At 44.3% G+C, this 23,634-nt stretch overlaps 1 protein-coding gene across 1 annotated transcript in view; it reads right to left on the bottom strand.

Moving 5' to 3' along the window:
- Positions 1-4,332: 4,332 nt before the first annotated feature.
- Positions 4,333-23,634, bottom strand: part of LOC144935265 (kinase non-catalytic C-lobe domain-containing protein 1-like) — a 38,482-nt gene continuing 19,180 nt past the window's right edge. The window contains exons 14-26 of the mRNA XM_078861835.1: positions 23,311-23,404; positions 22,856-22,953; positions 22,115-22,392; positions 19,775-19,885; positions 17,796-17,934; positions 15,402-15,572; positions 14,731-14,934; positions 12,923-13,008; positions 11,241-11,382; positions 9,059-9,181; positions 8,625-8,684; positions 6,801-6,958; positions 4,333-6,044 (exon numbers count right to left, since the gene is read on the bottom strand). Coding sequence (XP_078717961.1) covers positions 5,813-6,044; positions 6,801-6,958; positions 8,625-8,684; positions 9,059-9,181; positions 11,241-11,382; positions 12,923-13,008; positions 14,731-14,934; positions 15,402-15,572; positions 17,796-17,934; positions 19,775-19,885; positions 22,115-22,392; positions 22,856-22,953; positions 23,311-23,404 — 1,896 coding nt within the window. The 3' untranslated portion in view covers positions 4,333-5,812. The remainder of the gene's footprint in view (positions 6,045-6,800; positions 6,959-8,624; positions 8,685-9,058; positions 9,182-11,240; positions 11,383-12,922; positions 13,009-14,730; positions 14,935-15,401; positions 15,573-17,795; positions 17,935-19,774; positions 19,886-22,114; positions 22,393-22,855; positions 22,954-23,310; positions 23,405-23,634) is intronic.

The raw sequence follows: 23,634 nt of genomic DNA on the forward strand, positions 1-23,634 counted from the left end.
CAAAACAGCTTTTTCTAAATGTTTATATTGTCATTGAGTGCCACACTTGGAAGTGATTGTGTAAAATCAATATAGGTATTTAGTTGTAATCCAATAGACCTTAATGAATAAATAATTATTATTATTTATATACAGTACTGGAGATTGGTAGTGCCAGTGGGTTGAATTTTAGGTATACTTTGCAGAAGTGCATGTGTTGTCTGACCCACGTATGGATCTTTAATGACTTCAGATGTGATTGTGCAACTTCATCTTCTGGGGCTCTTGTTTTCCACTGGCCGGGTGGCACTACTCGCTGCGAGAGTTCGGAATGGATCATGTATTTGTCTCATGATATCGCACTGAAAGCGCATTGGAATAGAAACTGAGCATTGAGACGGTGCTCATCGCCTGCTTACAGCCCTGAGCCAGTGGTGGAAATTCCCCATTATTATGGCCAAAGCTAGTCTATCCACAGGACAACCACTGTTGACTTCCCGACGAAGTGGAATTTATTTGATCTACTCCAAAGGGACGATGCGTTGAGCCAATCACCGACCATGATTTGTACTAACCTTCCAATTGCGAACGGCTTGCTCCACCACTAAGCTAACTGGCAACGATATTGTGGTAAAAAATATATTTTAATTACATCCCGTTTTAATCCACTGCTGAAGACCTTGCCACGCCATGTCGGTCATGGGGACTGTTTGACCGTAATACAGGTAGGAACAACAGGTTCCACACTGCCCACCAGGGATTATTTGTCTGTCTGTCGTGCACGAATGCGCTGTCCAACCAAGTTCCTACCTGCCCACTCCGAAGGAACGTGTTTCACCACGCTTGGTCAGTGCAGATTGATAAAGGAGGGGGCCAGTGCTCAGGACCGGTTCTGGTATTGCTCGCCACTGATGTTATCTGACTGGAAATAAACATCGGCTTGCTGATGTTGTGGTGTAATGCACCAACTACAGAGCAATCGCTTCTTTTCACATTGGTGTATAACGGGGAAATAGATGTTAAAGTATTACAACTTTTTGCAGAAGATTCCTCAGCTATGCCGCGAGTCTGTGTGAGCAGGTACTTTTCAGTGAGAGTCACAGCATATGTAGGGAGGAGATGGCACACATTCTGTAAGAATGGATCTTCACGATGTTGATGCCATTTGAAGGTTGAGTGGACCCACGCTATTTAGTTGGCTGCAGCATCTTTTATTCTGGACTGTACAAATCTCACGGTTCCACTTCTGATCACAGCTATTAGAGATGCACCATTTGCAAACTTATCAGGTCTTTGCTCAGGACCCAGTATACATATTCCTGGACCACGTTGTGTACATTGTTAAGGTCAGGGTAGAATAAAGATTCATTTAAATGCGAACAATGCATTATCAGCTTAAAATTATCCTTTGACATTATAAGTTAAAGCCAATACATTTATATTTTGACCAAGGTAAATAAGTTTGTTGAGTTTTTATAGGAATATAACGTTTAATCTGTCGGCCGAGACAGCTTTTCAGGTGAATGTTTTACGTTGGCGTTTGTTGGCATTTTGGCTATTGAGTTTTGATGACCGTCATGTAAATGGAAATTTGCCATTGTGTGGCTCCAAGAGTCGTCAGTTACAGCATGCTGGGGTAATGCCAATCTTACTTTTAAATAGCCAATTACAACCACATCATGGGACCTGGTACTCAAGCATTGAATGTCTGCCAGGGAGCAATACAAATGTAGTGATACACTCAGAGACACTAGGAATAGAAGGCACTCTATTTATTTTAGCCTTTACAGGGTACAAGAGGTAACTACACTTTCAGTCAGGAGAGCTAACCGACTGCCTGAAGGTGAAGGCGGTGACGAAGACTCCAGCAGCCCGACGGGATTGAACTCCAAACAGCCCTGAACCTTCGCTTGGGGTCCCCTTTTATCCTCCTGGCGTGGCCTCGCTCCGCCCCCGGCCACACCCCCCTTCTGGAACCTACTAGTGAGTTCCCGGGCTTACCTCACGTGCCCTCTCTATCACCTTTGCCCTACATCCCCCTCTCTGCTTATCACGTGACCTGCTGACAGGGCTGCTGCAACCGTAGATCCATTTCCTGCCAGCAACCAGCGCTATGCTCCATAGTGACCCATTCTCTGTTACTACACATGTATTGTCCAACTAATGTTCGAGTTATGTATTTAATTTTTTTAAAAATGAATAAAGTCTTCAACAAACAATTAACTTAAACTTTTATTTCGTGAGATTTATTTGAAAGAAAGAAATGTACAAAAAAAACCTACAGTTTTATTGGTGAAGATCAAAGCCATAAATGGAGTCAGCTGTTAATGATGCTATGTATAAAGTGTTCATAAATGGCTTCCTACAAGTTTGTTTGGCGCTACTGTTTCTACTTTATACGTTTTAGAAAAATAGGCAGTATTAAAAATTAACTCTTTGGTCAACACTGGAATAAATCGTTTTTTTTGGTCAAAAGTGGCCAGCGTATTGCACGCATTAGTTCTGGATTCAAATTGGTAGTGTTGGTAGAGATGATATTTCTTGGCATGTATTAATGCTTTGAAATACTGCAATGTACTACTCATTCTGATATCATGTTTGGGCCAAAAGTGGGACATGTAAAAAACACACACTTTGTGACAATGTATGAAATACTGTTTGCATCAAATATTGAATTCACACATGTTTTGGTCAATGTTGAATAGAATTTTGACAGTGGCTCATAATGTTGCTTTGGAAGCAAAAGTGGCCCAGAGTATTTTTGCTTTTACCTTTTTAAAAATGAAGCATGGATGATGTTTGTACCCGTTGTTGAATAAATACTTAAAATGTATTGCATTTATTTATGCAACGTAAATGTTTTATTCAATATTTATTATTGAAAACACTGCATTGTACGTGTCAATAGCAAGTCGAAGAAGTCATCGCCAGATGCTTATGGTGCCATCACACCTTGTAATCGCTCGCTGTTGGAACTGTCTGAACGTATACTAATGATACTACTTGTAATGTGACGCAGTATTCGCTCACTCTCGTAGAGTGAGAACAACGCAGAAGCATGAGGAGCCGCAGGCAAGCGGGAAGGCAGCCAAGCGGTGAGACAGCGCCAACAATTGCCCAGGATCTGTGGTCCTCTATATATAAAGGTGTTAGCCAAATAATGTCTTTACATGTGGATGTAAACCAGAGCAGGAGTGTAGTGGTTAGCGCCAGAGGTGTGGACTCGAGTCATGTGACTTGGACTCGAGTCAGACTCGAGTCATGAATTTGATGACTTGCGACTCGACTTGGACTTGCATAACAATGACTTTGTCCCACCTATGAGATGTGGACTCGAGTCATGTGACTTGGACTCGAGTCAGACTCGAGTCATGAATTTGATGACTTGCGACTCGACTTGGACTTGCATAACAATGACTTTGTCCCACCTCTGGTTAGCGCCCTGCGCTACGAACCTGGCGACCCGCTCACAGCCAACACCAGTGACGAATATCTGAACTCGTCCTGGGCCTCCCCTAGGTCGACTCAGCCTCAAATGAGTACCTGGTGTGGTGTGTAAACATCGCCACTAGAGAGACAAAGGCGGCCGGCCGTGATGCTGGCCACCCACCCACCCCTCGTGCGCCTTGCCGGCCTTCATAGGTGCTCGTTAACAGCTCTTGCCCCAGCAGTCTGTTCAGGCTATACGGGGGGATCTTTGTCTTTGTAAACCACGTGTGTAATGTTAGGGGGGGGAATGCTTTATCCCATACCGACCAAACAGGTGTGAGTCCACATTTATGCTCTACTGCCTTCTCCTGGTAAGCCAAGGGTATGGCACCTCACTGCCCATGGGAAAGGGAGTCTCGATAATTGTGCGAACCACCCAAACCTCAACTCCACATTGCTGGATTACCGGCTACGTGCGTTAGCTACCACCACCCAGTTGGTCTCTTGGTGAAAAGAAAAATTATTTACACAGTTTTTGCAAAAATAAGGCTTAAAAATGTCCTTAGTTTTTGACCAAAAAAAACTTGAAGTTTCTTGAAATCACTAACGATGAGTGTAAAAAGATGTTTGGTGATAAAAAAAAACCCGGAAAAAACCTACGTACAAATCTGTCAGTTTTTAGTTGAAAATAGGAAACACGTGTTGGTTTGGTCTTTTACATAAACTGAAAATATTTACCTTATTCATTGTGAAATTGATATTTTTTACAAACCTGTAATTTAGGTCCAAATGGACATGATGGGTGTTATTTGAGAAAAAATATATAACATTGAATGCTTTACCTAAAATATAACAAAAAGTAATTATTACATTTTGTGGGGAAAAAATGTTAAACATTTTGCTTATTTGACAAACCAAAAATAACGAGCCAAAGTAATTTTGCATGGACCAATTTTTTTTGTTAAACATTCAAGTAATTAAAATGAAGCCAAATATGACTTTTTATAAATAAACAAAAACAAGTCCTTTCGAAATATTACTTTTGTTCAGCTATTGTTGGTGTCTACAAATTCTCACTCCTTTCAAGTCAACTTGTTGCCTTTTCACGTCCTCTGTGTCCGCCGCTCGCTCAAAAATAACCCCTTCTCAGAAAAAAACTTCTGCTCATGTTCGGTTTCGTCATTTCATTTAACTCCATCACGAAAAAGACAGCAGCATCCTCCACGAAGCAGTGACCGACTGACTGTTTAGCAGCAAAGATCGCTTAAAAATGGTCCCTTAGCAAAGACACGTTTGGTCGGGAATATGGGAAAAGTGATTTTCAAGCCTGACATGGATATAGCTGAAACACGTGGCTCCTTGTGCATTCACTCGATACAAAACATTCCGGTGCAATGAAGATCTCCGCCAACTCCACCGCACTGCCGCTGGCTGTAACTCTCTAACGTGCAAACACCGCAGCCCGTTAAGAGTGATGCTGAGCAATGCATTTCGAGAACCTATTTTTCCCGGTGATGTTGCAAAATGCATGAACAAGGAAAAGTTCAGCCTGCTCAAAAGGTAAAAATGTCGTACAATAATCGTCACAAATAAATTATATAACTCGTGTCATGTTTTCTCTTTCATATATAGTACAGTATTTGCAGTTTTCAAAAAACATGAATGATTCGTGAAATGTGTGGATTGATCTCATCGCGGATTTACATATCGAGCTTTCTCAGCCAAAACATAATCACATCGTATATTTATTTCTTAGTATCACTTTCAGAACACGTCTATTGTTACCAGCACCACATTGGCATTCCAATGATGCGTCTGTATACACAACCTATAATATTCCCTTATTATTCGGAATGACGTACCGTAAACTCGGAGCGAAGAGACGGAAAATAACCGTAATTAACGCGAGTTACACTGGAACGCAATGTGTCTTGATGTGCGCGTGGTCATGCAAGCGTGTATTGTCTGTTCTTCTTGTGCATGCCTGTTTTACAGGGAAAAAAATCACACAAAGCATGTAGAGCTACGAAACCATTAAATACACGCAGAAGACAATGCTGAATTGGCGAATTCACTTGAGGCTCATCTGTCTTAACATTTGATCCAGACAACTGAGGAGTGGCTTTACCTTCTAGCTGTCTTCCTGGGGATTCAAAGTTTCATGCCGCAAGTGACGGGCACATCTTGCACACACACGTGTGTGTGTGTTTGTGTCCGTCCGGGAGGATCCCACTCCAAAGATGAGACGCGTACGTTTGTGTATGCGCCAACAGGAGTTGCGTACGCCTCGCTGGAGGCGTATGGAGGACATCTCCCGCAACCGGCTTGCGCCACCGCCACAGTCGCAAGCGCGGAGGGCTCCCACTTGCGACGCAGCTGGACTTCTCTTCACTGGCGGCGGCCGTTACTGGAAAGTGGCCCTGACCTTGGCGAGCACCTCGTGCACCTTGCGGGAGTTGCGCTCTGCCGGCTGCCGGTGGTAGTTGGGTTCGTGCTGCGAGGCTAGCGCCTGCAGGTCGGCCCCGCGGAAGCGGCAGATGCGTGCACGCAGCTGCACCTTCAGTTCCTCGTCGGGCGCCAGGGCGTACGTGCGACTCTGGAAGGCCGCTATCTGGTGGACCGTCCTTGCCAGCGACCTGGGACGGCGGAGACAGTGGGTGACGCGGTAGCGGTGACGAACAAAGACGGACGTTTCAGTTTACAGATGTGAATTTCGCTTGTGATCATGTACTGTTACTGTAATAGTTACGTGTACAAATGACATGCAATTCATATGTAGTTGTATTGCATTTGTGATTCGTAATTGGTTTCTAAATTACACACCTAAAGGTAATTAGTACCTAACACACAAGATACTGAATTGGTAACTTCTATGTAGATTTCCTCCAGTTATATGTAATTCTGAACGTATTTTGTCCATCTTTTTAAAAATCCACTGCTGGGTTAGGGCCTCCCCATGCCACGTTGGCCATCTTAGCTGCCTGGTGCTGATATTTACACACCACACCAGGCTCAGTTAACCCGGAGGAGGCCCAGGAATAGCTTGATGGATGCCAACCACCTAGTCGCAGGGCTCGTAACATAGTGTGCAAATGACTGCACTGCCGCTCCCCGCAAATCGGCCCTGCCGATAAGAGTCCGTAATAGATTTGAAGCGTTCGTGACTGCAAGGATTCATACTCTTAGTTCTTTCGGTAAAGTCAGTATATAAGGTCGTACCTCTTGGGACTTCTCTCCACTTGATACAGATTTTTTGCTGTGACAGTTTCACCTGAAGACGGAAGCTTGTGTTGCCTCCGAAAGGTCGTGATTTTATTGTTTTTTTTATTAATTTTAATTTCATTTTTTACCTACGTGACTTTACCGAAAGAACTAAGAGTAAGAGTTCGTACCTTAACTTGGGCCACTTGTACATCCTGTTGGCCATTGTGAAACCGCCAACTTCCAGCTGCTGCACGTGCATGGAGAAGAGGTGAGGGCAGGGGATGGTTGGCTTGGGCCGACTAGTATCGGCCTCCAGTAAGCATTCGCTGTCACTCTTCAGGAATACCTGGGGGACGGTGGGGGGGCGTAGTGAAAGACAGAAAAATGCGTGGGTGGATGAACACTGGGCAGTGACCAGGAATTGTTTAGACGGTAACCGGTAAGCGTTTTTAGAACCGATTACCGATTCAGAAATTCTGGAACTGTTAATTGTTTCCAATGTAATTTGGTAGGGATATGTGGGAGTATCCACACTGTACCGTACTAGTATAAATGTACTCACATTGCTGGATGGACAGGATACAAGAAACTTGGCCCAACTACTGCAGCGCGAGATAGATTTGAGCCAGTGACCTTTGTATTGCAAGTCAAGTATGCTGACCATTACACATCGTGGCAGCTGCCTTAGTTTCTCAGTAAAATGTATTTTTTGTTAGACATCTCTTAATGTGTGGCAAATTGGATACCTGTTTTTTGCAAAAACATTTCTATTCGGCTACCGGTGGTCATTGGGTCACAGCAGAGTAGTAAGATAAAGGTAATTCTATCTGGAATGTGTTTTTGACATCATCATCTATGTATATTAAAGGGAAATTTGTGAATGTGTGTCTGTTCGAAATGTTTGGCATACTTCCCGACATGCAACAAACTTGAAATTTGGCATGTGGGTAGCTTCCAGACTGTACACAATGCAAAATGTATAAAAATAGACTTTGTATTTGGGGGGGGGGGAATGACGATGAAGTGTGTGGCGTCAACCCATATACAGAACTGGCGAGAATCGATATCTGGTGAGCGTTTGTGGTATCGATTAAACGGGAATAGGCCGATTCTAAAGAAATCTACAACCTTAGATTCCTTTGCGCAATTTAAAGAATTGAATCTTGGCGCGCGAGTGTAAGTTTTTTTTCCCACCGCTCGTTGGGTTTTATTTTAATGAACGAGGTAATGATCAAAGTTTTCTTTTCATATGTAAATGTTATGTTTTTAAGTATTGAGAAGTTTTTAAATATATTTTTCACCCGGGCAACGCCGGGTACTTCCCGCTAGTCAACATATATACGTAAACTGTGACTCTGCAACGCCAGAACAAAGGGGTATTTGAGTTAATAATAATACTAAGAGACTCGATCAGTACGGAAGCGATTGTATATCAAATACAATGTGGGAAAAAACAAAGCGCTTGTGCCTTGAGAAGAAAAATCTAATCAGAGCAGTGCAACAGCTCTCCGTGTCAAAGAAAGATCCACGGAAGTGGATATCACAGGGCTACATCTGAGGTCTTTCACGTGTGACCTCTTTTCGATTTAAAGCTTTCGTGACTGCAGGGATTCATCTTCTTGGTTCTTTCGGTAAAGTCACGTAGAAGGGAAATAATACAATAATAAAAGTAAAACATAATAAAATACAATTCTCACGACGTTTCGGCCACAACGCAAGCAGCCGTCTTCAGGTGAAGAACAGGTCTGTCAGAAAGACACATTCAGACGCTGTCTTTCCGACAGACCTGTGCTTCACCTGAGGACGGCTGCTTGCATTGTGGCCGAAACGTCGTGAGAATTGTATTTTATTATGTTTTATTTTTACTATTTTATTATTTCCCTACTACGTGACTTTACCGAAAGAACCAAGAAGGTGTGACCTCTTGTTCTGAAAAGTTGAGGCCATCACTTTCTCACCCGCTCTGAGAGGGAAAGATTTTTGTGTGAATGTAACGGCCGGAAATGCTGCACCTTTACTGCCACCAGCTCCTCCATGATGGCCATCGCCTTGGAGGGAAGGCTCCTCCACACCTGTCAAAGTCACATGACACAACAGTGGACGAATGGATATTCAAGACCCTGTTGCTAGCTGCCGAGTTCCGACGAGATCGGGGATATTCATGAGATTTCATCATATGCCCCGAAGGTAATATGTGCAAGAGTGGTTGGTGGTTGCGCCAGAGTCTGGGGCTGGATGTTCCTGGAAAGGTCACTTGAAAAAAATACGCGTTAATGTTTAACCTTATCAAAGATAATAAATATTTGTGTTATTTATACTGAGAAAAATGACATTTCTTTATCTCGCTACTAGGAACCCACCAACCTGCGGACATTTTCAGTGCATGTACCCAGCATGCGACGAGTGTACACCGTGATAGATCAGCGCTGGAGAGTGCGAAGCTCACGGGAAGCTGCCGGACGGTGAAGTTCTCCAGGCCGCTCAGGATCTGCATGCTGGACGCAAAGTTGCGCAGGCTGCTGCAGGTCTTGGCCACGTGCAGGAATTTGGAGAGAACAGCCAGCTGTGTCTGCAAGAGACAGTGACAGACAACGACGATCCACTTTTACAAAAACATGTTTGGTGAATCTCTTTCCCAAGCTATCAGTGTCACATCATGAGACAACAATTACATTTGTTAATGATGATTGGTTATTTTACCCTTTTATCTGGCAACAAAACTGACACCTTTTTTTTTTTACAAGGAGTCATGTTTGCATTGACCACAATACCTGCGGTCGGAATGCACACAAAAAACACAACTCTGATAATGTGTGTGCACTGTCCTTGAAATTGATTGGTCCACACCCGAGACAGCTTTCCTTAGAGCCTAGTCTCACATGGTGTTGGACCAGATGACGCCAAAAGGCGCACAACTCAAAGACAATGCACCATCAGAGTATGAGAGCTCGGGGTAAGCATTTACACCATTGGAACATCCTTTGCCAGTAGCAAAATATGATAACAGTAAAAAAGGTGTCAGTTTTGTTGCCGGATAAAAGGGTAAAAAACCAATTATCATATGCTACTAGGAGGTTCCAATGGTGTAAATGTTTACTCCGAGCTCTCATACTCTGATGGTGCATTGTCTTTGAGTTGTGCGGCTGTTGGCGTCATCTGGTCCAACACCATGTGAGACTAGGCTCTAAGAAAAGCTGTCTCGGGTGTGGACCAATCCATTTCAAGGACAGTGCATACATTATCAGAGTTGTGTTTTTTGTTTGCATTCCGACCGCAGGTATTGCGGTCAATGCAAACATGATTCCTTGTAAAAAAAATGTGTCAGTTTTGTTGCCAGGTAAAAGGGTAAAAAAACAATTATCATATTTTGCTACTGGCAAAGGAGGTTCCAATTACATTTGTATCTCTTGCACAGCGGTGCAACCCTTCTTCATGTTAGTGAACGGCCCACAGAAGTAAATATCCCTGCATCAAGTGATCTCTGGTCCACACAGTAGAAGGCAGCATTTCCCCACCCACTGATGCCAGTGAGTTAACGTATGTCGCACAACAGTGAAACTGATATTTTTAATTCTCAGGGCTTGTAATTGATCTAAATTGAGTGCAGAACCAAACGTATTTTACCCTGACCATATTATTTGTGCAGTAATTGGTGACCAGGATGAGACCATGAACTCATTACACTTGAGAACCCGGTTTAATCACAGACGTCTACTGGGATTTGAATGCTCACCACAGCTCAGCGTTCTGAACTCGGAGACACCCAGTCACCCCCCGGTCACCCCCCCGCCCTGTCGCAAGGCCTCTTAAACAAAGATGTAACATCACTAAAAAAAATCATAGATATGTGCCCAGACTGTCCAATAAAGTTTTGAAGCTTCATTAATGGCGATAGAAAGCTTTAAAAACATGAGCAAATGCTCTACTATTGTGCTCTAGTGACGTTACAGCATTAAAATATTAGAAAAATTTTTGGGAGTGCCATAAGGAGTGCCATGAGGGTGGGCTTATTTCTCGTTAATGAAGGTTCATATTTGTCATTGACACCCCAAGAGGCTAGGTGTGTATCTACAACAGCTACTTTTATTTCCTTGCATATTCCTATCAAATTGCCATGAATATGGCACCAATGAGTCGTTCTTCCTCTATTCCTGAACTAGCAGCACAAATATGAAAAGAAAAACATCCACAAAGTTTAGCGCCATGCGAATTTCAGCATTTAATCGGCGTTGACCAACTTGTGAGATTCAAGCATCCTGCCCAACTACTGACCAGTGAGCTCACCACCACACTGCCTGGCTTACATATTCCCCAGAAACAACGGACAGCGCTTAACCAAATCTTCACAAGCCACGGAAGATGCGGATAACAAATGCAATATAAAAATATTTGTTGCATGTAACTTTGGTTTATGAACGCCAGCCTAAGGACCACGTAACTTAGCACTGCGCCAAATGTAAATCTAAAGGCAGTGCTTCCGCAATTCATTAAATCTCAGACAGAGCAAATGGTATAGCTAATTTACTTACAAGTGAAGCTCTTAACAAGTGAAGCTCTTAATAGTTTATTTTCATTGGCGATATGTAACCATCTTCATCACTGCATATCTCCTGTGCGCCGGAACTCACCTTGATGGAGTCGCAGCTCAGGATCTCCGCGGACACCCAGGTGCTGATGTTGGCTGAGTGGTCCAGGAATTTCCACAGGCTTCCCCGGGGCTTGCAGTCAGGCACAAACAGGCTGACTCCCTCCGGCGAGCAGATGGTCAGTCTAGCAGTGCAGAATATACACGCACACGTTAATGGGGTGGCAGGTTAGACCAGTGGTAACACTCATGCCTCACAGCAACAAGGGCCTGGAGTATGTAGTTGTTTTTATTCTCCCTGAGCTGCATGGATTCTTCCAGGTTCTCTTGTTTCCTGCCATAGCTAACATCATATACAATGTTACGGGTATTAGCCAAACATCCAATTGCTAAAAAAATACTTGGAAATTATTCCACTTGGGTTACATATTGAAAAGTCGCCCCTTACTGCGCAAAAACTTCGCAGGAGCCTCCTTAAAAAGCGTTGAGACTCAGTAAGGCTGTACTTTAGTATAAACACATGTTAATTTTGATTCATATGGTGTTTTTTTCTGACTTTATGTGAGACGAAAAGACACAAATTCGCCCGTTTTGTCATTAAAAATAGGTAAATTTCAAAATATCACTGTCCTGGTCACAAAAGCAAAGTTTGTGGGGAATAATAGCCATTTTCTGCACTTTTGAGACATAAGCAATTAGGAAATAACACTACCCAGGAACAAAAAAAAATGTTTACACAGTGTTATCAGTGTCGATAATGTGAATGTTCCTCTCTGGTTCTGCCTAGCTTGTTCCATTAGGCCAAAGGTAATACACATGTCAATCCACTGCTGGATGAGGGCCTACCCACACCGTGCTGTGATGGGGGGGTTAATGACCACACTTCATCACGGTGGCCAGTGCCATGTTGCGTGAAGGTTGGGGAGAAGAGGCTTGGGAAAACAATGCCACAGATGTTCCTGCACTGCCCTCTGCTGCTTTACAGCTACATTGCAGGCAGCGGTAGAGCAATGTTGTACTCGTGAAAGGGGCCGGCAACCAAAGCAACCCGTAAAGCGTTTTTTTCGAATTCGGTAGAAACAAAGCGAAATATGTCAAGAGCCGCAATGCTTGCGAATACGAGAAGGCAGTCCTTGAAGAGCCGAATGCGGCCCTTCAGCCGCAGGTTGCGAACTCCTGCACTGCTGTGTTCAGGCTTAAACCTGCTAGCTGCTGATCTGTGACGAGATCGGGCATATTCATGAGGCTTCGTCAACGGTCCCGAAGGTAACATTAAACCGGTCATTTGCTTAAACTGTAAAATATTCAGTTTTGACACGCATGGTTTGATTGTTTTATAATTATTCAGAATGTTTATTCCAGAAGGTCTCACCGAGTCTCAAGACACGGAGGGTCCTGCCAAAGTTGTCGGAGTAGGAGGCAACGTTGCTGGCTGTGCGTGATCCCAATGAGTATTTTTTTTTTTAAGATCACTTTTCAGCAATGGGATGTTCCGTCAAAACCGTTTACAATGTGGGTTTTTTTCCAGCCATGCGAAGAAAAACGGAGAACCCAGAGGAAACTCATGCAGAATAGGGGGAGAACATTTAAACTCCACACGGATCGGTGCTCAAGACGAGGAATCAAACCGAGCCTACCACATCACTCCCGATGCATGCAGCGTGAGCAAAACGATAAAAAAATTTCTCTCTCTCCACATCGTTGATTTGATGACTCCACACCCACCTGTTGATTCCAGGCTGCAGATTCTCCCTGACGCCCTGCGCTCGTGTGTTCATGAAGTGCACGGGGAGGCAGGACTTGAACGTCACCTGGCGGGGGGTGGCAGTCATCAAGGGAAGGGCCCAGCGGTCAACAAGGACTTAAAATGTCACACTTAACTTCTAACTTAGCAATCTTTGGAAGAACGTAATCAACAAGGCTATGTATTAATTGTGTGTTGAGTGACTCTCTATGTTGCATTGCATTACATTTCGAAATTTTTCTAGGTTTATTTGATTTAGTGTGTCTCTCTCTCTGTCTCCCCTCGTTTTGTCGTTCTTATGTTCTGCTCTCTCTGTGTGTCTCTGTTGTTGTTCTCTCTCTGCTTGTATGTCTGTCTTCGTGTCTGTGTCTTGTCTCTCTTTAAAATTTCACACTTAACTTCTAACTTAGCAATCTTTGGAAGAACGTAATCAACCAGGCTATGCGTTAATTGTGTGTTGACCGACTCTCTGTGTTGCATTGCATTACATTTCGAAATTTTGCTAGGTTATTTAATTTAGTGTGTCTCTCTCTCTGTCTCCCCTCGTTTTTGTTGTTTAGTCGTTTTTTTGGCGCAGTCTCCGTGCCACTCATTGACATGCTAATTTCTCTACCCCCCCCCCCCCCCCCATATCTCCCCCCCCTCTCTTTATTTAAGGCCTCGACACAGAGGCGTGGTTTCTCTGTGTGCCTATGTATGTGTCTCTCTCTATGTATCTCTGTGTTATCTCTCTCTGCTTATATGTCTGTCTATATGTCTCCGGTTTTGTGTTTTATCTCTCTCTCAAATTTAGCATTCTCTGGAAGAACGTAATCCACCAGGTAGGGTGTTGACTGTTATGTTAGCCGACTCTCTGTGTTGTATTACATTACATTTCTAAGTATACTAGATTTGTTTTCTATTTCATTTATACCTGATGATGATTGCTTGTGTTGCAATCCAAACGTCATATGCTATTATTTAATTTATTATTTTCTCTTTATACGTGACTTTACCGAAAGAACCAAAGAGTGGTCATCAAGGACCTCAGAACATTGCTACACTACAGCACCTCCAACCTGTTGTGTATAAAGCGGTAGCTTGGTTTAAAAAAATGCCGTAGCAAATGTTTAAGTTCGAAGTGCCTGAGAAAGCAAAGGTCAGCAGAGGCCTTATTCTGCTAAGCCAAAGTCCCATTTGTTTGACATTTGGTCAGCTGCTTAAGATTTAATTTCTCCGCGAGCTTCTATTCTGCGCCTCTTCACTGCTCACACCCACGATCCACATATCTCGTTCCACTGCATCCCTCGCATCTTATGCTTGGCCTCCCTATACTCCTTGTGCCCTGAACCGCGACCAGCCAATCAATTGTTCTGAACCAAACTATGCTGTTGGGGGGACAAAGGTGTGGGGGGGGGGGGGTTAAGGAACTTGCACTGTCTCACTGATCAAATCGTCTACCTCTCTATTGCAGCATGGCAGCTCCCTTCATTTCTCGACTAAAATAGCAAAGATGTTACATTTCTATACGTGCGGCAAACTGTATTTAGCATTAATTTTGCATGCAGCTATGGGTAATGCAATTAAAAAAAAACATTTAACAACCCGAATATTTTAAAAACAAGCAGCTATTCTGTTATGTCCGGAAAAAAAAGACCGTTCCATAAATTTCAAACAAAAGTGTATAATGCACACGTCAAGTCGTCAACACACCGTGTCGCACTAGAGCAGACGAGACGCAACACAGCGGCCCCGTCCCTCTACGCAGCGGCACGAAACGGCGAGCCGCGGATGTGCGGAGAAGCCATACCTCCTCCAGCAGGGTGAGCTGCAGCGCTATCTGCGTCGCCGTGTAATTGGCCAACATGTACGCGCCGGGGCTCTTGGCGCTGTGCTTGTACACCGAGGTGTCCCTCTCGCCGACCGAGGACATTTGTCGGAAGAGGCCCAGGCAGCCCGAGACGGACATCTGCTGCTGCACGGGCAGCCGGGCCTTGTGTTGATCTCGGGCTCTCTGCAAGGTGGACACAAGATGACACATGTAAGTGACACAACTACATTTCATGTTATTTGGTCTTTTTGTGGAGTCATTTGCCGACTGGACTGAGATGTATCAACTCACTACAGCTGAGAATCTCGTTGAATTGCAAGTCTCAACGGTGACGGCTCAGTTCTCTAATATGGTATGAGCGCACAAAACCACCGGGCCACCTCATCCTTCATCACACTACTCTGACTTATGTATATATGTATGTATGTTGAACTTGATAATTGTTTTTTTACCCTTTTATCTGGCAACAAAACTGACACCTTTTTTACGAGGAGTCATCAGTTTTGTTGCCAGATAAAAGGGTAAAAAAAAATTGAGGTACCAATGGTATGTTGAACTTCTTTCGCACCGGGCGTAGCCAACCATACTAATCGTAGGTGCAAGCGCAAGCGAGTGATTCATTAAGCCTGTGACTTTACTTTCACACTCACCCGCGCTGCGCCGATGTCCAAGGAGGCACGTGCCGATGCGGGGCCCGGTGAGAACACTGCGTAATCGTCCTCCTCCTCCAGGCTGCTCAGTGACCCTTGACCCCTGGAGTGGTCGCAGTTGCTGCTGTGGTGCAGAAGGTGCTGCCCCGCCGTCTCGTGGTATGAGACCACCTGGCCATTGTGTCATGTCGTGGGTGTTGGGAGGTGCAGAACACGTGGATTGATTCAGGTGGTGGGCATTTGGAAGTGTCTTTATGTGTGCGTGTCTGTTGATATGGAGTGACAACATTGGGTAGGGCTGTTGGTAAGAAGGCTGCCAATGATTATACAACAATCTGCATAACCAGGTGCCAGGCCTCTAGGCCAACTTATTAATCTTTTATAGAACTGGTATCGGCCCGATGCAAAATTCTCCAAAGGTTTAACTCAATCAAACTGAATTGGCTATGTTTACATCTGAGTGACATGGCCAAGTTCAGGAGGAGGGAAGTGTAATTAATATAACTCAGAAAAGATAGAGATGAAGGGGCAGAGAATTGTATTTTATTATGTTTTATTTTTATTATTTTATTATTTCCCTTCTACGTGACTTTACCGAAAGAACCAAGAATATAATAAAGATGCTGCTTGAAAATTTGGAAAGAAGTGACATGAAGAAGAAATATCAAAATCGGACAGAACGGAGGATGTTTGAGCCATGAACCTGCCACTGGGCAGGTGACTAAAGATTAGAAATGGCCAAATCATGGCACCTTTGTGATTTTCCCCATTTTTAGCAATGGAGAAGTCAGCAAATTTTTGACCAAAACTGCGCAAACAAAATAACATTCACCAATGCATTAACTGGGATCATTTGCCAGGACGTGAACCCCCCATTTATGCCTGCTGCCCAATGGCAACTCAGAACAAACCGTTCACATCGCATTCCCTCTTCTCATGCAGTAATAATTCATAATAAATAAACAAACACCCCAGAGGCCGAGAGGCATTCGAGTAATTATAGCGAGTGAGCGATCAAGTCAAGTCTTCTTTTTGGTTCATTCGGTAAAGTCACGTACAAGGGAAGTAATAAAATAATAAAAATAAAACATAATAAAATAATTCTCACGACGTTTCGGCCACAACGCAAGCAGCCGTCCTCAGGTGAAAACCAGGTCTGTCGAGGCGACAGCGTCATATTTTTTAAATCCTTTATATTATGTTTGCGTGCTTGCTTGCTTGCTTAGGACCGTGCAAATCTTTTGGGTCGTTTTTTAACCCACTTCCCGTGATCCAATCGAGCTGACATTTTCCACACAGACTCGTTGTGCCAGACAATTATTGTTCGTGAAAAAAAATTCCCAAAATTTTACACTTTTTAGGCAAAAAAAAATTATTTTACATATATTCAAATAGAACGCATTCATGGCTTTGGCTGAACGTCAGAGTGTAAGAGCCCAGAGCGTAAGCCCTCCACAGGCCGTGGCGGAGTAGCGCAGTTGGTAACGCCCTCGCTTCCCATGCCAAAGGTCGCGGTATCGATCCCCGCGTCCTCCACAGGCGAATATATTTTTAAATCCTTTATATTAAGTTCGCTTGCTTGCTTGCGTGCTTGCTTGCGTGCTTGCTTACGACCGTGCAAATCTTTCGGTCGTTTTTTAACCCACTTCCCGTGATCCAATCGAGCTGACATTTTCCACACAGACTCGTTGTGCGAGACAATTAATGTTCGTGAAAAAAAATTCCCAAAATTTTACACTTTTTAGGCAAAAAAAATGTATTTTACATATATTCAAATAGAACTCATTCACAGTATAAGAGCCCCGAGCGTAACCCCTCCATAGGCCGTGGCAGAGTAGCGCAGTTGGTAGTGCCCTCGCTTCCCATGCCAAAGGTCACGGGATCGATCCCCGCGTCCTCCACAGGCGAATATATTTTTAAATCCTTTATATTAAGTTCGCTGCCACGCATATAAAGGATTTATAGTGAAAAACTTTGTTTTTACGGGTTATACTTATTACTGGCTCAAGCTCGTGTGCTGTTTCATTCAGACGCTGTCGCCTCGACAGACCTGGTTTTCACCTGAGGACGGCTGCTTGCGTTGTGGCCAAAACGTCGTGAGAATTATTTTATTATGTTTTATTTTTATTATTTTATTACTTCCCTTCTACGTGACTTTACCGAAAGAACCAAAAAGATGAATCCCTGCAGTCACGAAAGCTTTAAATCGAAATTCAAGTCAAGTCTATTTGTTTAACCAGGTGAGAACCCAAGAGACCAGGGTATCATCTCGTTTTCAAGAATGACCTGGGACACCAAATGATGAAAGCAAAACAAATAAAATATTATACAGCAATGAGGATAAACGTCCAGTGATGCTCACCTCCCCCCACTGGCTCACCACACACGCCTCACCTTGTTTAAAATGAATCCCTGCAGTACGCTGGTGAGTTCCGCATCGCCCGCGAAGTCCACCCTGTAGCATGTCTGCAACCACATGTGCAGCAGGTCCATGCTGCGCTGGCAGATCTTGGACGAATGTGGCGTGTAGACACTACGGGGACAAGGAAGAGGATTGTCGCAAACACGACACAAAAAAGAGGGGGGCAAAGAATGTTTAAACAGCGGTGCCTCGTATCCTGTAAATAATGTATAATGTATAATAAAACCGTATTCTTGGTTTTCTTCTTCAGACCGCTTGTGTTGCGATTGAAACGTCGTGGGTTTTTTGCTTTTAATTTAGATTTTGTTTTCTATCTACGCGACTTTACCGAAAGAACCAAGAATATGAATTCCTGCAGTCACGGAATTTTTAAGTCAAAATATAACAAAACCGTTTTTGAGTTATCCTGTTAGATTGTGGGCAATTAAAAATATACGCAAAGATCTCTTTCACCAGAAAAAATAACCCCCCCCCCCCACAACATTTGAGTTGATGATCCAAAATACCCTCCCGTACCAATGTTTTTCAGCAGGATCTGTGCCGGGGTTTTCCTCTTTAGACAAATGCCCCTGGAAAATGTTGACCAAGAAGTCCTTTGGACTGATGGATCTGAATAATACATACGGACCGGGCGATTTCACGGTAGCGGTATTACATGAACAATGGAGATGTATTACCTATGGAAATGAAATGGGCTTTTAATGTAATCACTCCCAATCTGCTGAGTGAAAACATTTCAGAAACTGTAAATCCACAAATTATGATTATGTTAAACTCGCCTTTTGCCCGTCCAAAGTCGGGTGTATTGCAGTAAATCTAAAACTTGCAAACGAAAATCAGCCCGCGACGTGATATTCTTTGCATCAATTCGTGTGCAATTTGTAAGGGCGCGGTGACACAGACTTATTTTATTTAAAGGTTATAATCCGTTGTTTATCATGACGTCGTTTTTACTTCGATGTTTCAACAGCGTTGCCGAGATCACGTGACGTGAGGGTACTGCCTTTGTAGTGAGGGTTGTAAGTTGACGCCGACGGGGGAGGAGGCGCCTCGGTCCCCCCATGTGGAGTGACGTCACCCGCTTATTATTGTTAATGGTGGGAGGGGGGGCTGTCCATTTGGAGGACGTCGCCTGTTCATGATTATTCATTAGGGGGGCTGTTCGATGTGGAGTGACGTCACCCACTCATGATTATTAATGAGGGGGGTTCTCCATGTGAGTGACGTCACCTGCTAATGATTAATAATGAGGGGGACTGGTCGACGTGGAGTGACGTCACGCACGTTACACACTGACATTCTTGGGTAAATATAGTCGTAAATTGTGGGATTATCAAGTATGGCATTTAATGCTGCAATTGTATTACCATGGTATTGACTGAATGTTGTACATGACCAATAAAAATGGCGTCTTTTTACACACTCAACACAAGGACTCACAATGAAAAAACACATTTTCCAAGGTGTGAGGTCTAAGCATAGGCGACAACGGGTTTTGTGATAACCACAATGATGGGTGTACTGCTTCTATGAGAATGTATTCCCTATGGGCAAATATATGCCCAACCTACAACCAAATCACCATGGCGTCTACAATCACATCACCGTGAACATGCCCAATTATGGCAGGTCAGTTTAGTATTTGAATGGCAGACTACCTGGGTATACCAGGTGTTGCATGTAGTCTTTGGCTACAAGGTGGCCAATTGATGGTATCACAGCAATGGCTTCACTTCATCTGTGCGGAGCTTTGAGTGTCACACCCTCCTCGTATGCACGGTAGATTTTCTGCAGGTAATCCAGTTTCCTGTCGCACGAAGTTAAATACTCAGTTATCGAATTGGCCAACCATCCCAACGCAGTACTCCCGTGAAAAAGAGTTCTGAGAATCGGTGAAGCTTTATTTGAATAAAAAAAAAGGAAATTATAAATTAAAGATGCTACTCTTTACCTGGAGGCGTTTACAAACTGCTCCATGATGAAGCTGAGGAGCTGCTGAGGGGAAACAAAGTAGCGGTACGTGTAGAAGAACTGGTGAATGTATCCCTGGGACAGCGAATTCCTGTCACCCACAGCACACGTGTGCGCGCACACACACGCACAACACGAAGAGAGAAAAGAAACGAGTTCAAACAGTTATGCATTCGCATGAATTATGTAACATTTTCCAACATGCACCTGTCTTCAAAATCATTTCGTTAGCAGTACGGAAGCCTACAGATAGCTGTCAGGGCAAAATGCTTTTGCTCTGGTTTGTGACTCGGAATGCTGGGCAAGCAACCGTTCAATAATTTGGTTGCTTTTCAATAGGGTAAGTGGCCAATAGCAACACAATTGTATACGAAAGTCTTGTTCTCACTAGGTATGTTTACGAGTCTTACAATGCCTCACTGTTAACAAAGGATGGCCCTAATGTGTCAACGCTTTCAACCCGAGTTGAAACTTTAAAAAGAGCATAAAGGCGTCAATCCACCTGCCCCAAATATGAGTTAATCTTTAAATTATTTCACTGGCTGGCAGCTCTGTGTTACCACAGAGGCTACTTAATGGCATATCCCAGCATTTTGAATTTTCAGCGCAATCATAAGAAGCCAGAATTACATTAGACGCAGCCGCACAAACCGAGCAGTGGATTTGCGATGCAAGGGTGCAGCGGCAAAACAAACGGACATTTAAGAGCACTTGGATATATTTTTTTAAGGCTATTCAATTGCTCTTCAAGGTGGCCCGTGAACTGGACATCTATATATATATAAAATCGCAAATCTGTCTGTCTGTGTGTGTGTCTGTGTGTCGCCGGACCATACGCAGTTTCATTGGACGGCGGTTGCCCCTGGCAACGGGTAGCGACGCATTCGCTGCCGGGTGGACGCCATTTTTAATTCCCGTTAAAAATATGCGCACACATTTGTGGTATAAACTCGATATACCCAGCGTTGCCCGGGGGGAAATACATTTAAAATCTTATGAAAACTTTCAAACATTATATACCAATGAAAAAACAACTGTGTAATTACTTTTAAACCCGACGCGCCAAGAATCGATTCTCTGAATCGCGCAAAGGAATCGAAGGTTGTAGATTCCTTTAGATTTGGACGATTCCCGTTTACTATAAGTTCGTTAAAGTCGATATAAACTGCTACGAACGGAAAATATCCGGCGTTGACCGGGGCAAAAATGTAATTAAAAACTCCTGAAAAAATAAAAAAATAAAATAACAATGAGAATGAAACTCTATCATTCAAAATGTAAACCCCCAACATGCCAGGAATCGATTCTTTGAATCGCACAAAGGACTAATCGAAGGTTGTAAATTACTTTAGGATCGCGCTTCCTGTTTAATATAAGTTGCTTATAGTTGATATAAACTGCTACGAATGGGAAATATCCGGCGTTGACTGGGGCAAAAATATAATGGTGAGGGCGGTTGTGAGTGGCGATTGTGAGTGGTGATTAGTGAGTGGTGAGGGGAGGTTGAGTGGTGAGGGTGAGTGGTGAGGGTAAGTGGTGAGGGTGAGTGTTGAGGGTGAGTGGTGAGTGGTGATTGGTGAGGGTGTGATTGGTGAGGATGAGTGGTGAGGGAGAGTGGCGAGGGAGAGTGGTGAGGGTGAATGGTGAGGGTGAGTGGTGAGTGGTGAGGGTGAGTGTTGAGGGTGAGTGGTGAGTGGTGATTGGTGAGCGTGTCATTGGTGAGGATGAGTGGTGAGGGAGAGTGGTGAGGGAGAGTGGTGAGGGTGAATGGTGAGGGTGAGTGGTGAGTGGTGAGGGTGAGTGTTGAGGGTGAGTGGTGATTGGTGAGGGTGTGATTGGTGAGGATGAGTGGTGAGGGAGAGTGGTAAGGGAGAGTGGTGAGGGTGAATGGTGAGGGTGAGTGGTGAGTGGTGAGGGTGAGTGTTGAGGGTGAGTGGTGAGTGGTGATTGGTGAGGGTGTGATTGGTGAGGATGAGTGGTGAGGGAGAGTGGTGAGGGAGAGTGGTGAGGGTGTGATTGGTGAGGATGAGTGGTGAGGGAGAGTGGTGAGGGTGAATGGTGAGGGTGAGTGGTGAGTGGTGAGTGTTGAGGGTGAGTGGTGAGTGGTGATTGGTGAGGGTGTGATTGGTGAGGATGAGTGTTGAGGGAGAGTGGTGAGGGAGAGTGGTGAGGGTGAATGGTGAGGGTGAGTGGTGAGTGGTGAGGGTGTGTATATATGTAAGGTTATTAATAAATATATTTTTCACCCGGGCAACGCCAGGTACTTATGCTAGTCATTAAGTAAAAAAGGAGGAAGCGGGTGGACGTCACTGGCTCGTACTTGGCATAGAGGTAGGACATGAGTCCGAGGGGGGTGCCTGCATGAACAAAGGCCGTGGACTCCTTTGGGGCACCCTCTTTGGGCGCGGCCGCCTGGAAGAGGAGGCCAAAGGTCGGTGGAGCCACGTCTTTCACGTCGCCGGCCATCGCGTCTTCCGCCTCCTCCTCCTCCCCCATGTCGGTGGTCACGGAGTCCGGGCTGGGCTGCCCCGCAAATCGGCTCGTCTTGAGCGAGGGCAGGTCGTACAGGTTCAAGCCACATTGCTCAGCCGTCAGCAGCTGCGGGTTAGTGGCACAATGGCGGTGATGATGTAGACAACAATAAATGTTGAACAGCTCTCTGATGTGTATTCAGATTGCACCGCATGTGTTGTTTTGACAGATAAGATACGACGTGATGTCGAAAGTTTTTCTTCCACGTGCTGCGTAGCCGGAAAACGTCAGACATCATGGCAAACAACACGTGGTACAACCTGAACACACATCATTGAGTTAAACAGCACAATCTCAAAATGCCTACTCACAAGTTACGAATGACGAAGTCATGGAATAAATGGAGAGGCATTGGGTGTAATGCTAAGAGCACCTCCGATTAGTACGGTTGGCTACGTATGGTGCGAAAGAAGTTCAACATACATAAGAGTTCAACTTAAACTGGTCACCGTTTTAAAAATATTTGTAGCAATCAAAATCACAAAATCACTCGGGCCTGGTGCCTGCCACGGGGTCACAAGGTCCACACCTCCAGGTAGGAGCGCACAAAGTGCATCAGTTCCACTTTGCCCTGTGTCTCCTCCATCTGGGACGTGAGCTTGAACAGCAGCCCACGATCGCCACCACCTGTTGGCAGAAACGGGTAATATCATTCGAGCTACCCACAATGCAGAGCGGGCGATGCCATCTAGCCACCCGGCAGCAACATTTGACAGCAACGTTGCCTAGAAGGCTGCAGTTTAGGTTACATACAACCGTATTACCATGTAGGGGTCGTTTTGAGAACACATTCGGATTCATACTCTTAGGTTTTTTCGGTAAAGTCACGTAGGTAAAAAATTTAATTTCTATTCAATTAATTTTTTACCTACGTGACTTTATCGAAAAAACCTAAGAGTATGAATCCTTGCAGTCACGAAAGCTTCAAATCTAGAATTCGGATTCATGTCTGTGTCTGGTTTTGCTGCAGTGAGCGAGTCTCACTTTTGCTCTTGACGGATCCCTGTGTGAGCTTGCGGTAGTACGTCTGTGTCTTTTTCAGGTTCTTCTTCTCCAGCATCAACTGCTGCTCCAGCTCCTGCAGGAAGAAGAATTTTTTTTGGTTTGCAGCGGTAAACATCCTGGCAGAAATGTACGGAGGTGAAAAAAAAATGTATAATGGGCACATCATGGCAGCTTTTGTTATCACGTGCACACGATGTGTTGCACATATTAGCTGCGCCTGTCCTGGGTCCCCCCCTAAAGCAACTCAGCCTTTTTAAAAACTAAATAAAGTTTCCAGAATTTTATCCCGATTGTGCAATTGAC

Source organism: Lampetra fluviatilis, chromosome 12 (assembly GCF_964198595.1).
Source record: "Lampetra fluviatilis chromosome 12, kcLamFluv1.1, whole genome shotgun sequence".
Lineage (NCBI taxonomy): Eukaryota > Metazoa > Chordata > Hyperoartia > Petromyzontiformes > Petromyzontidae > Lampetra > Lampetra fluviatilis.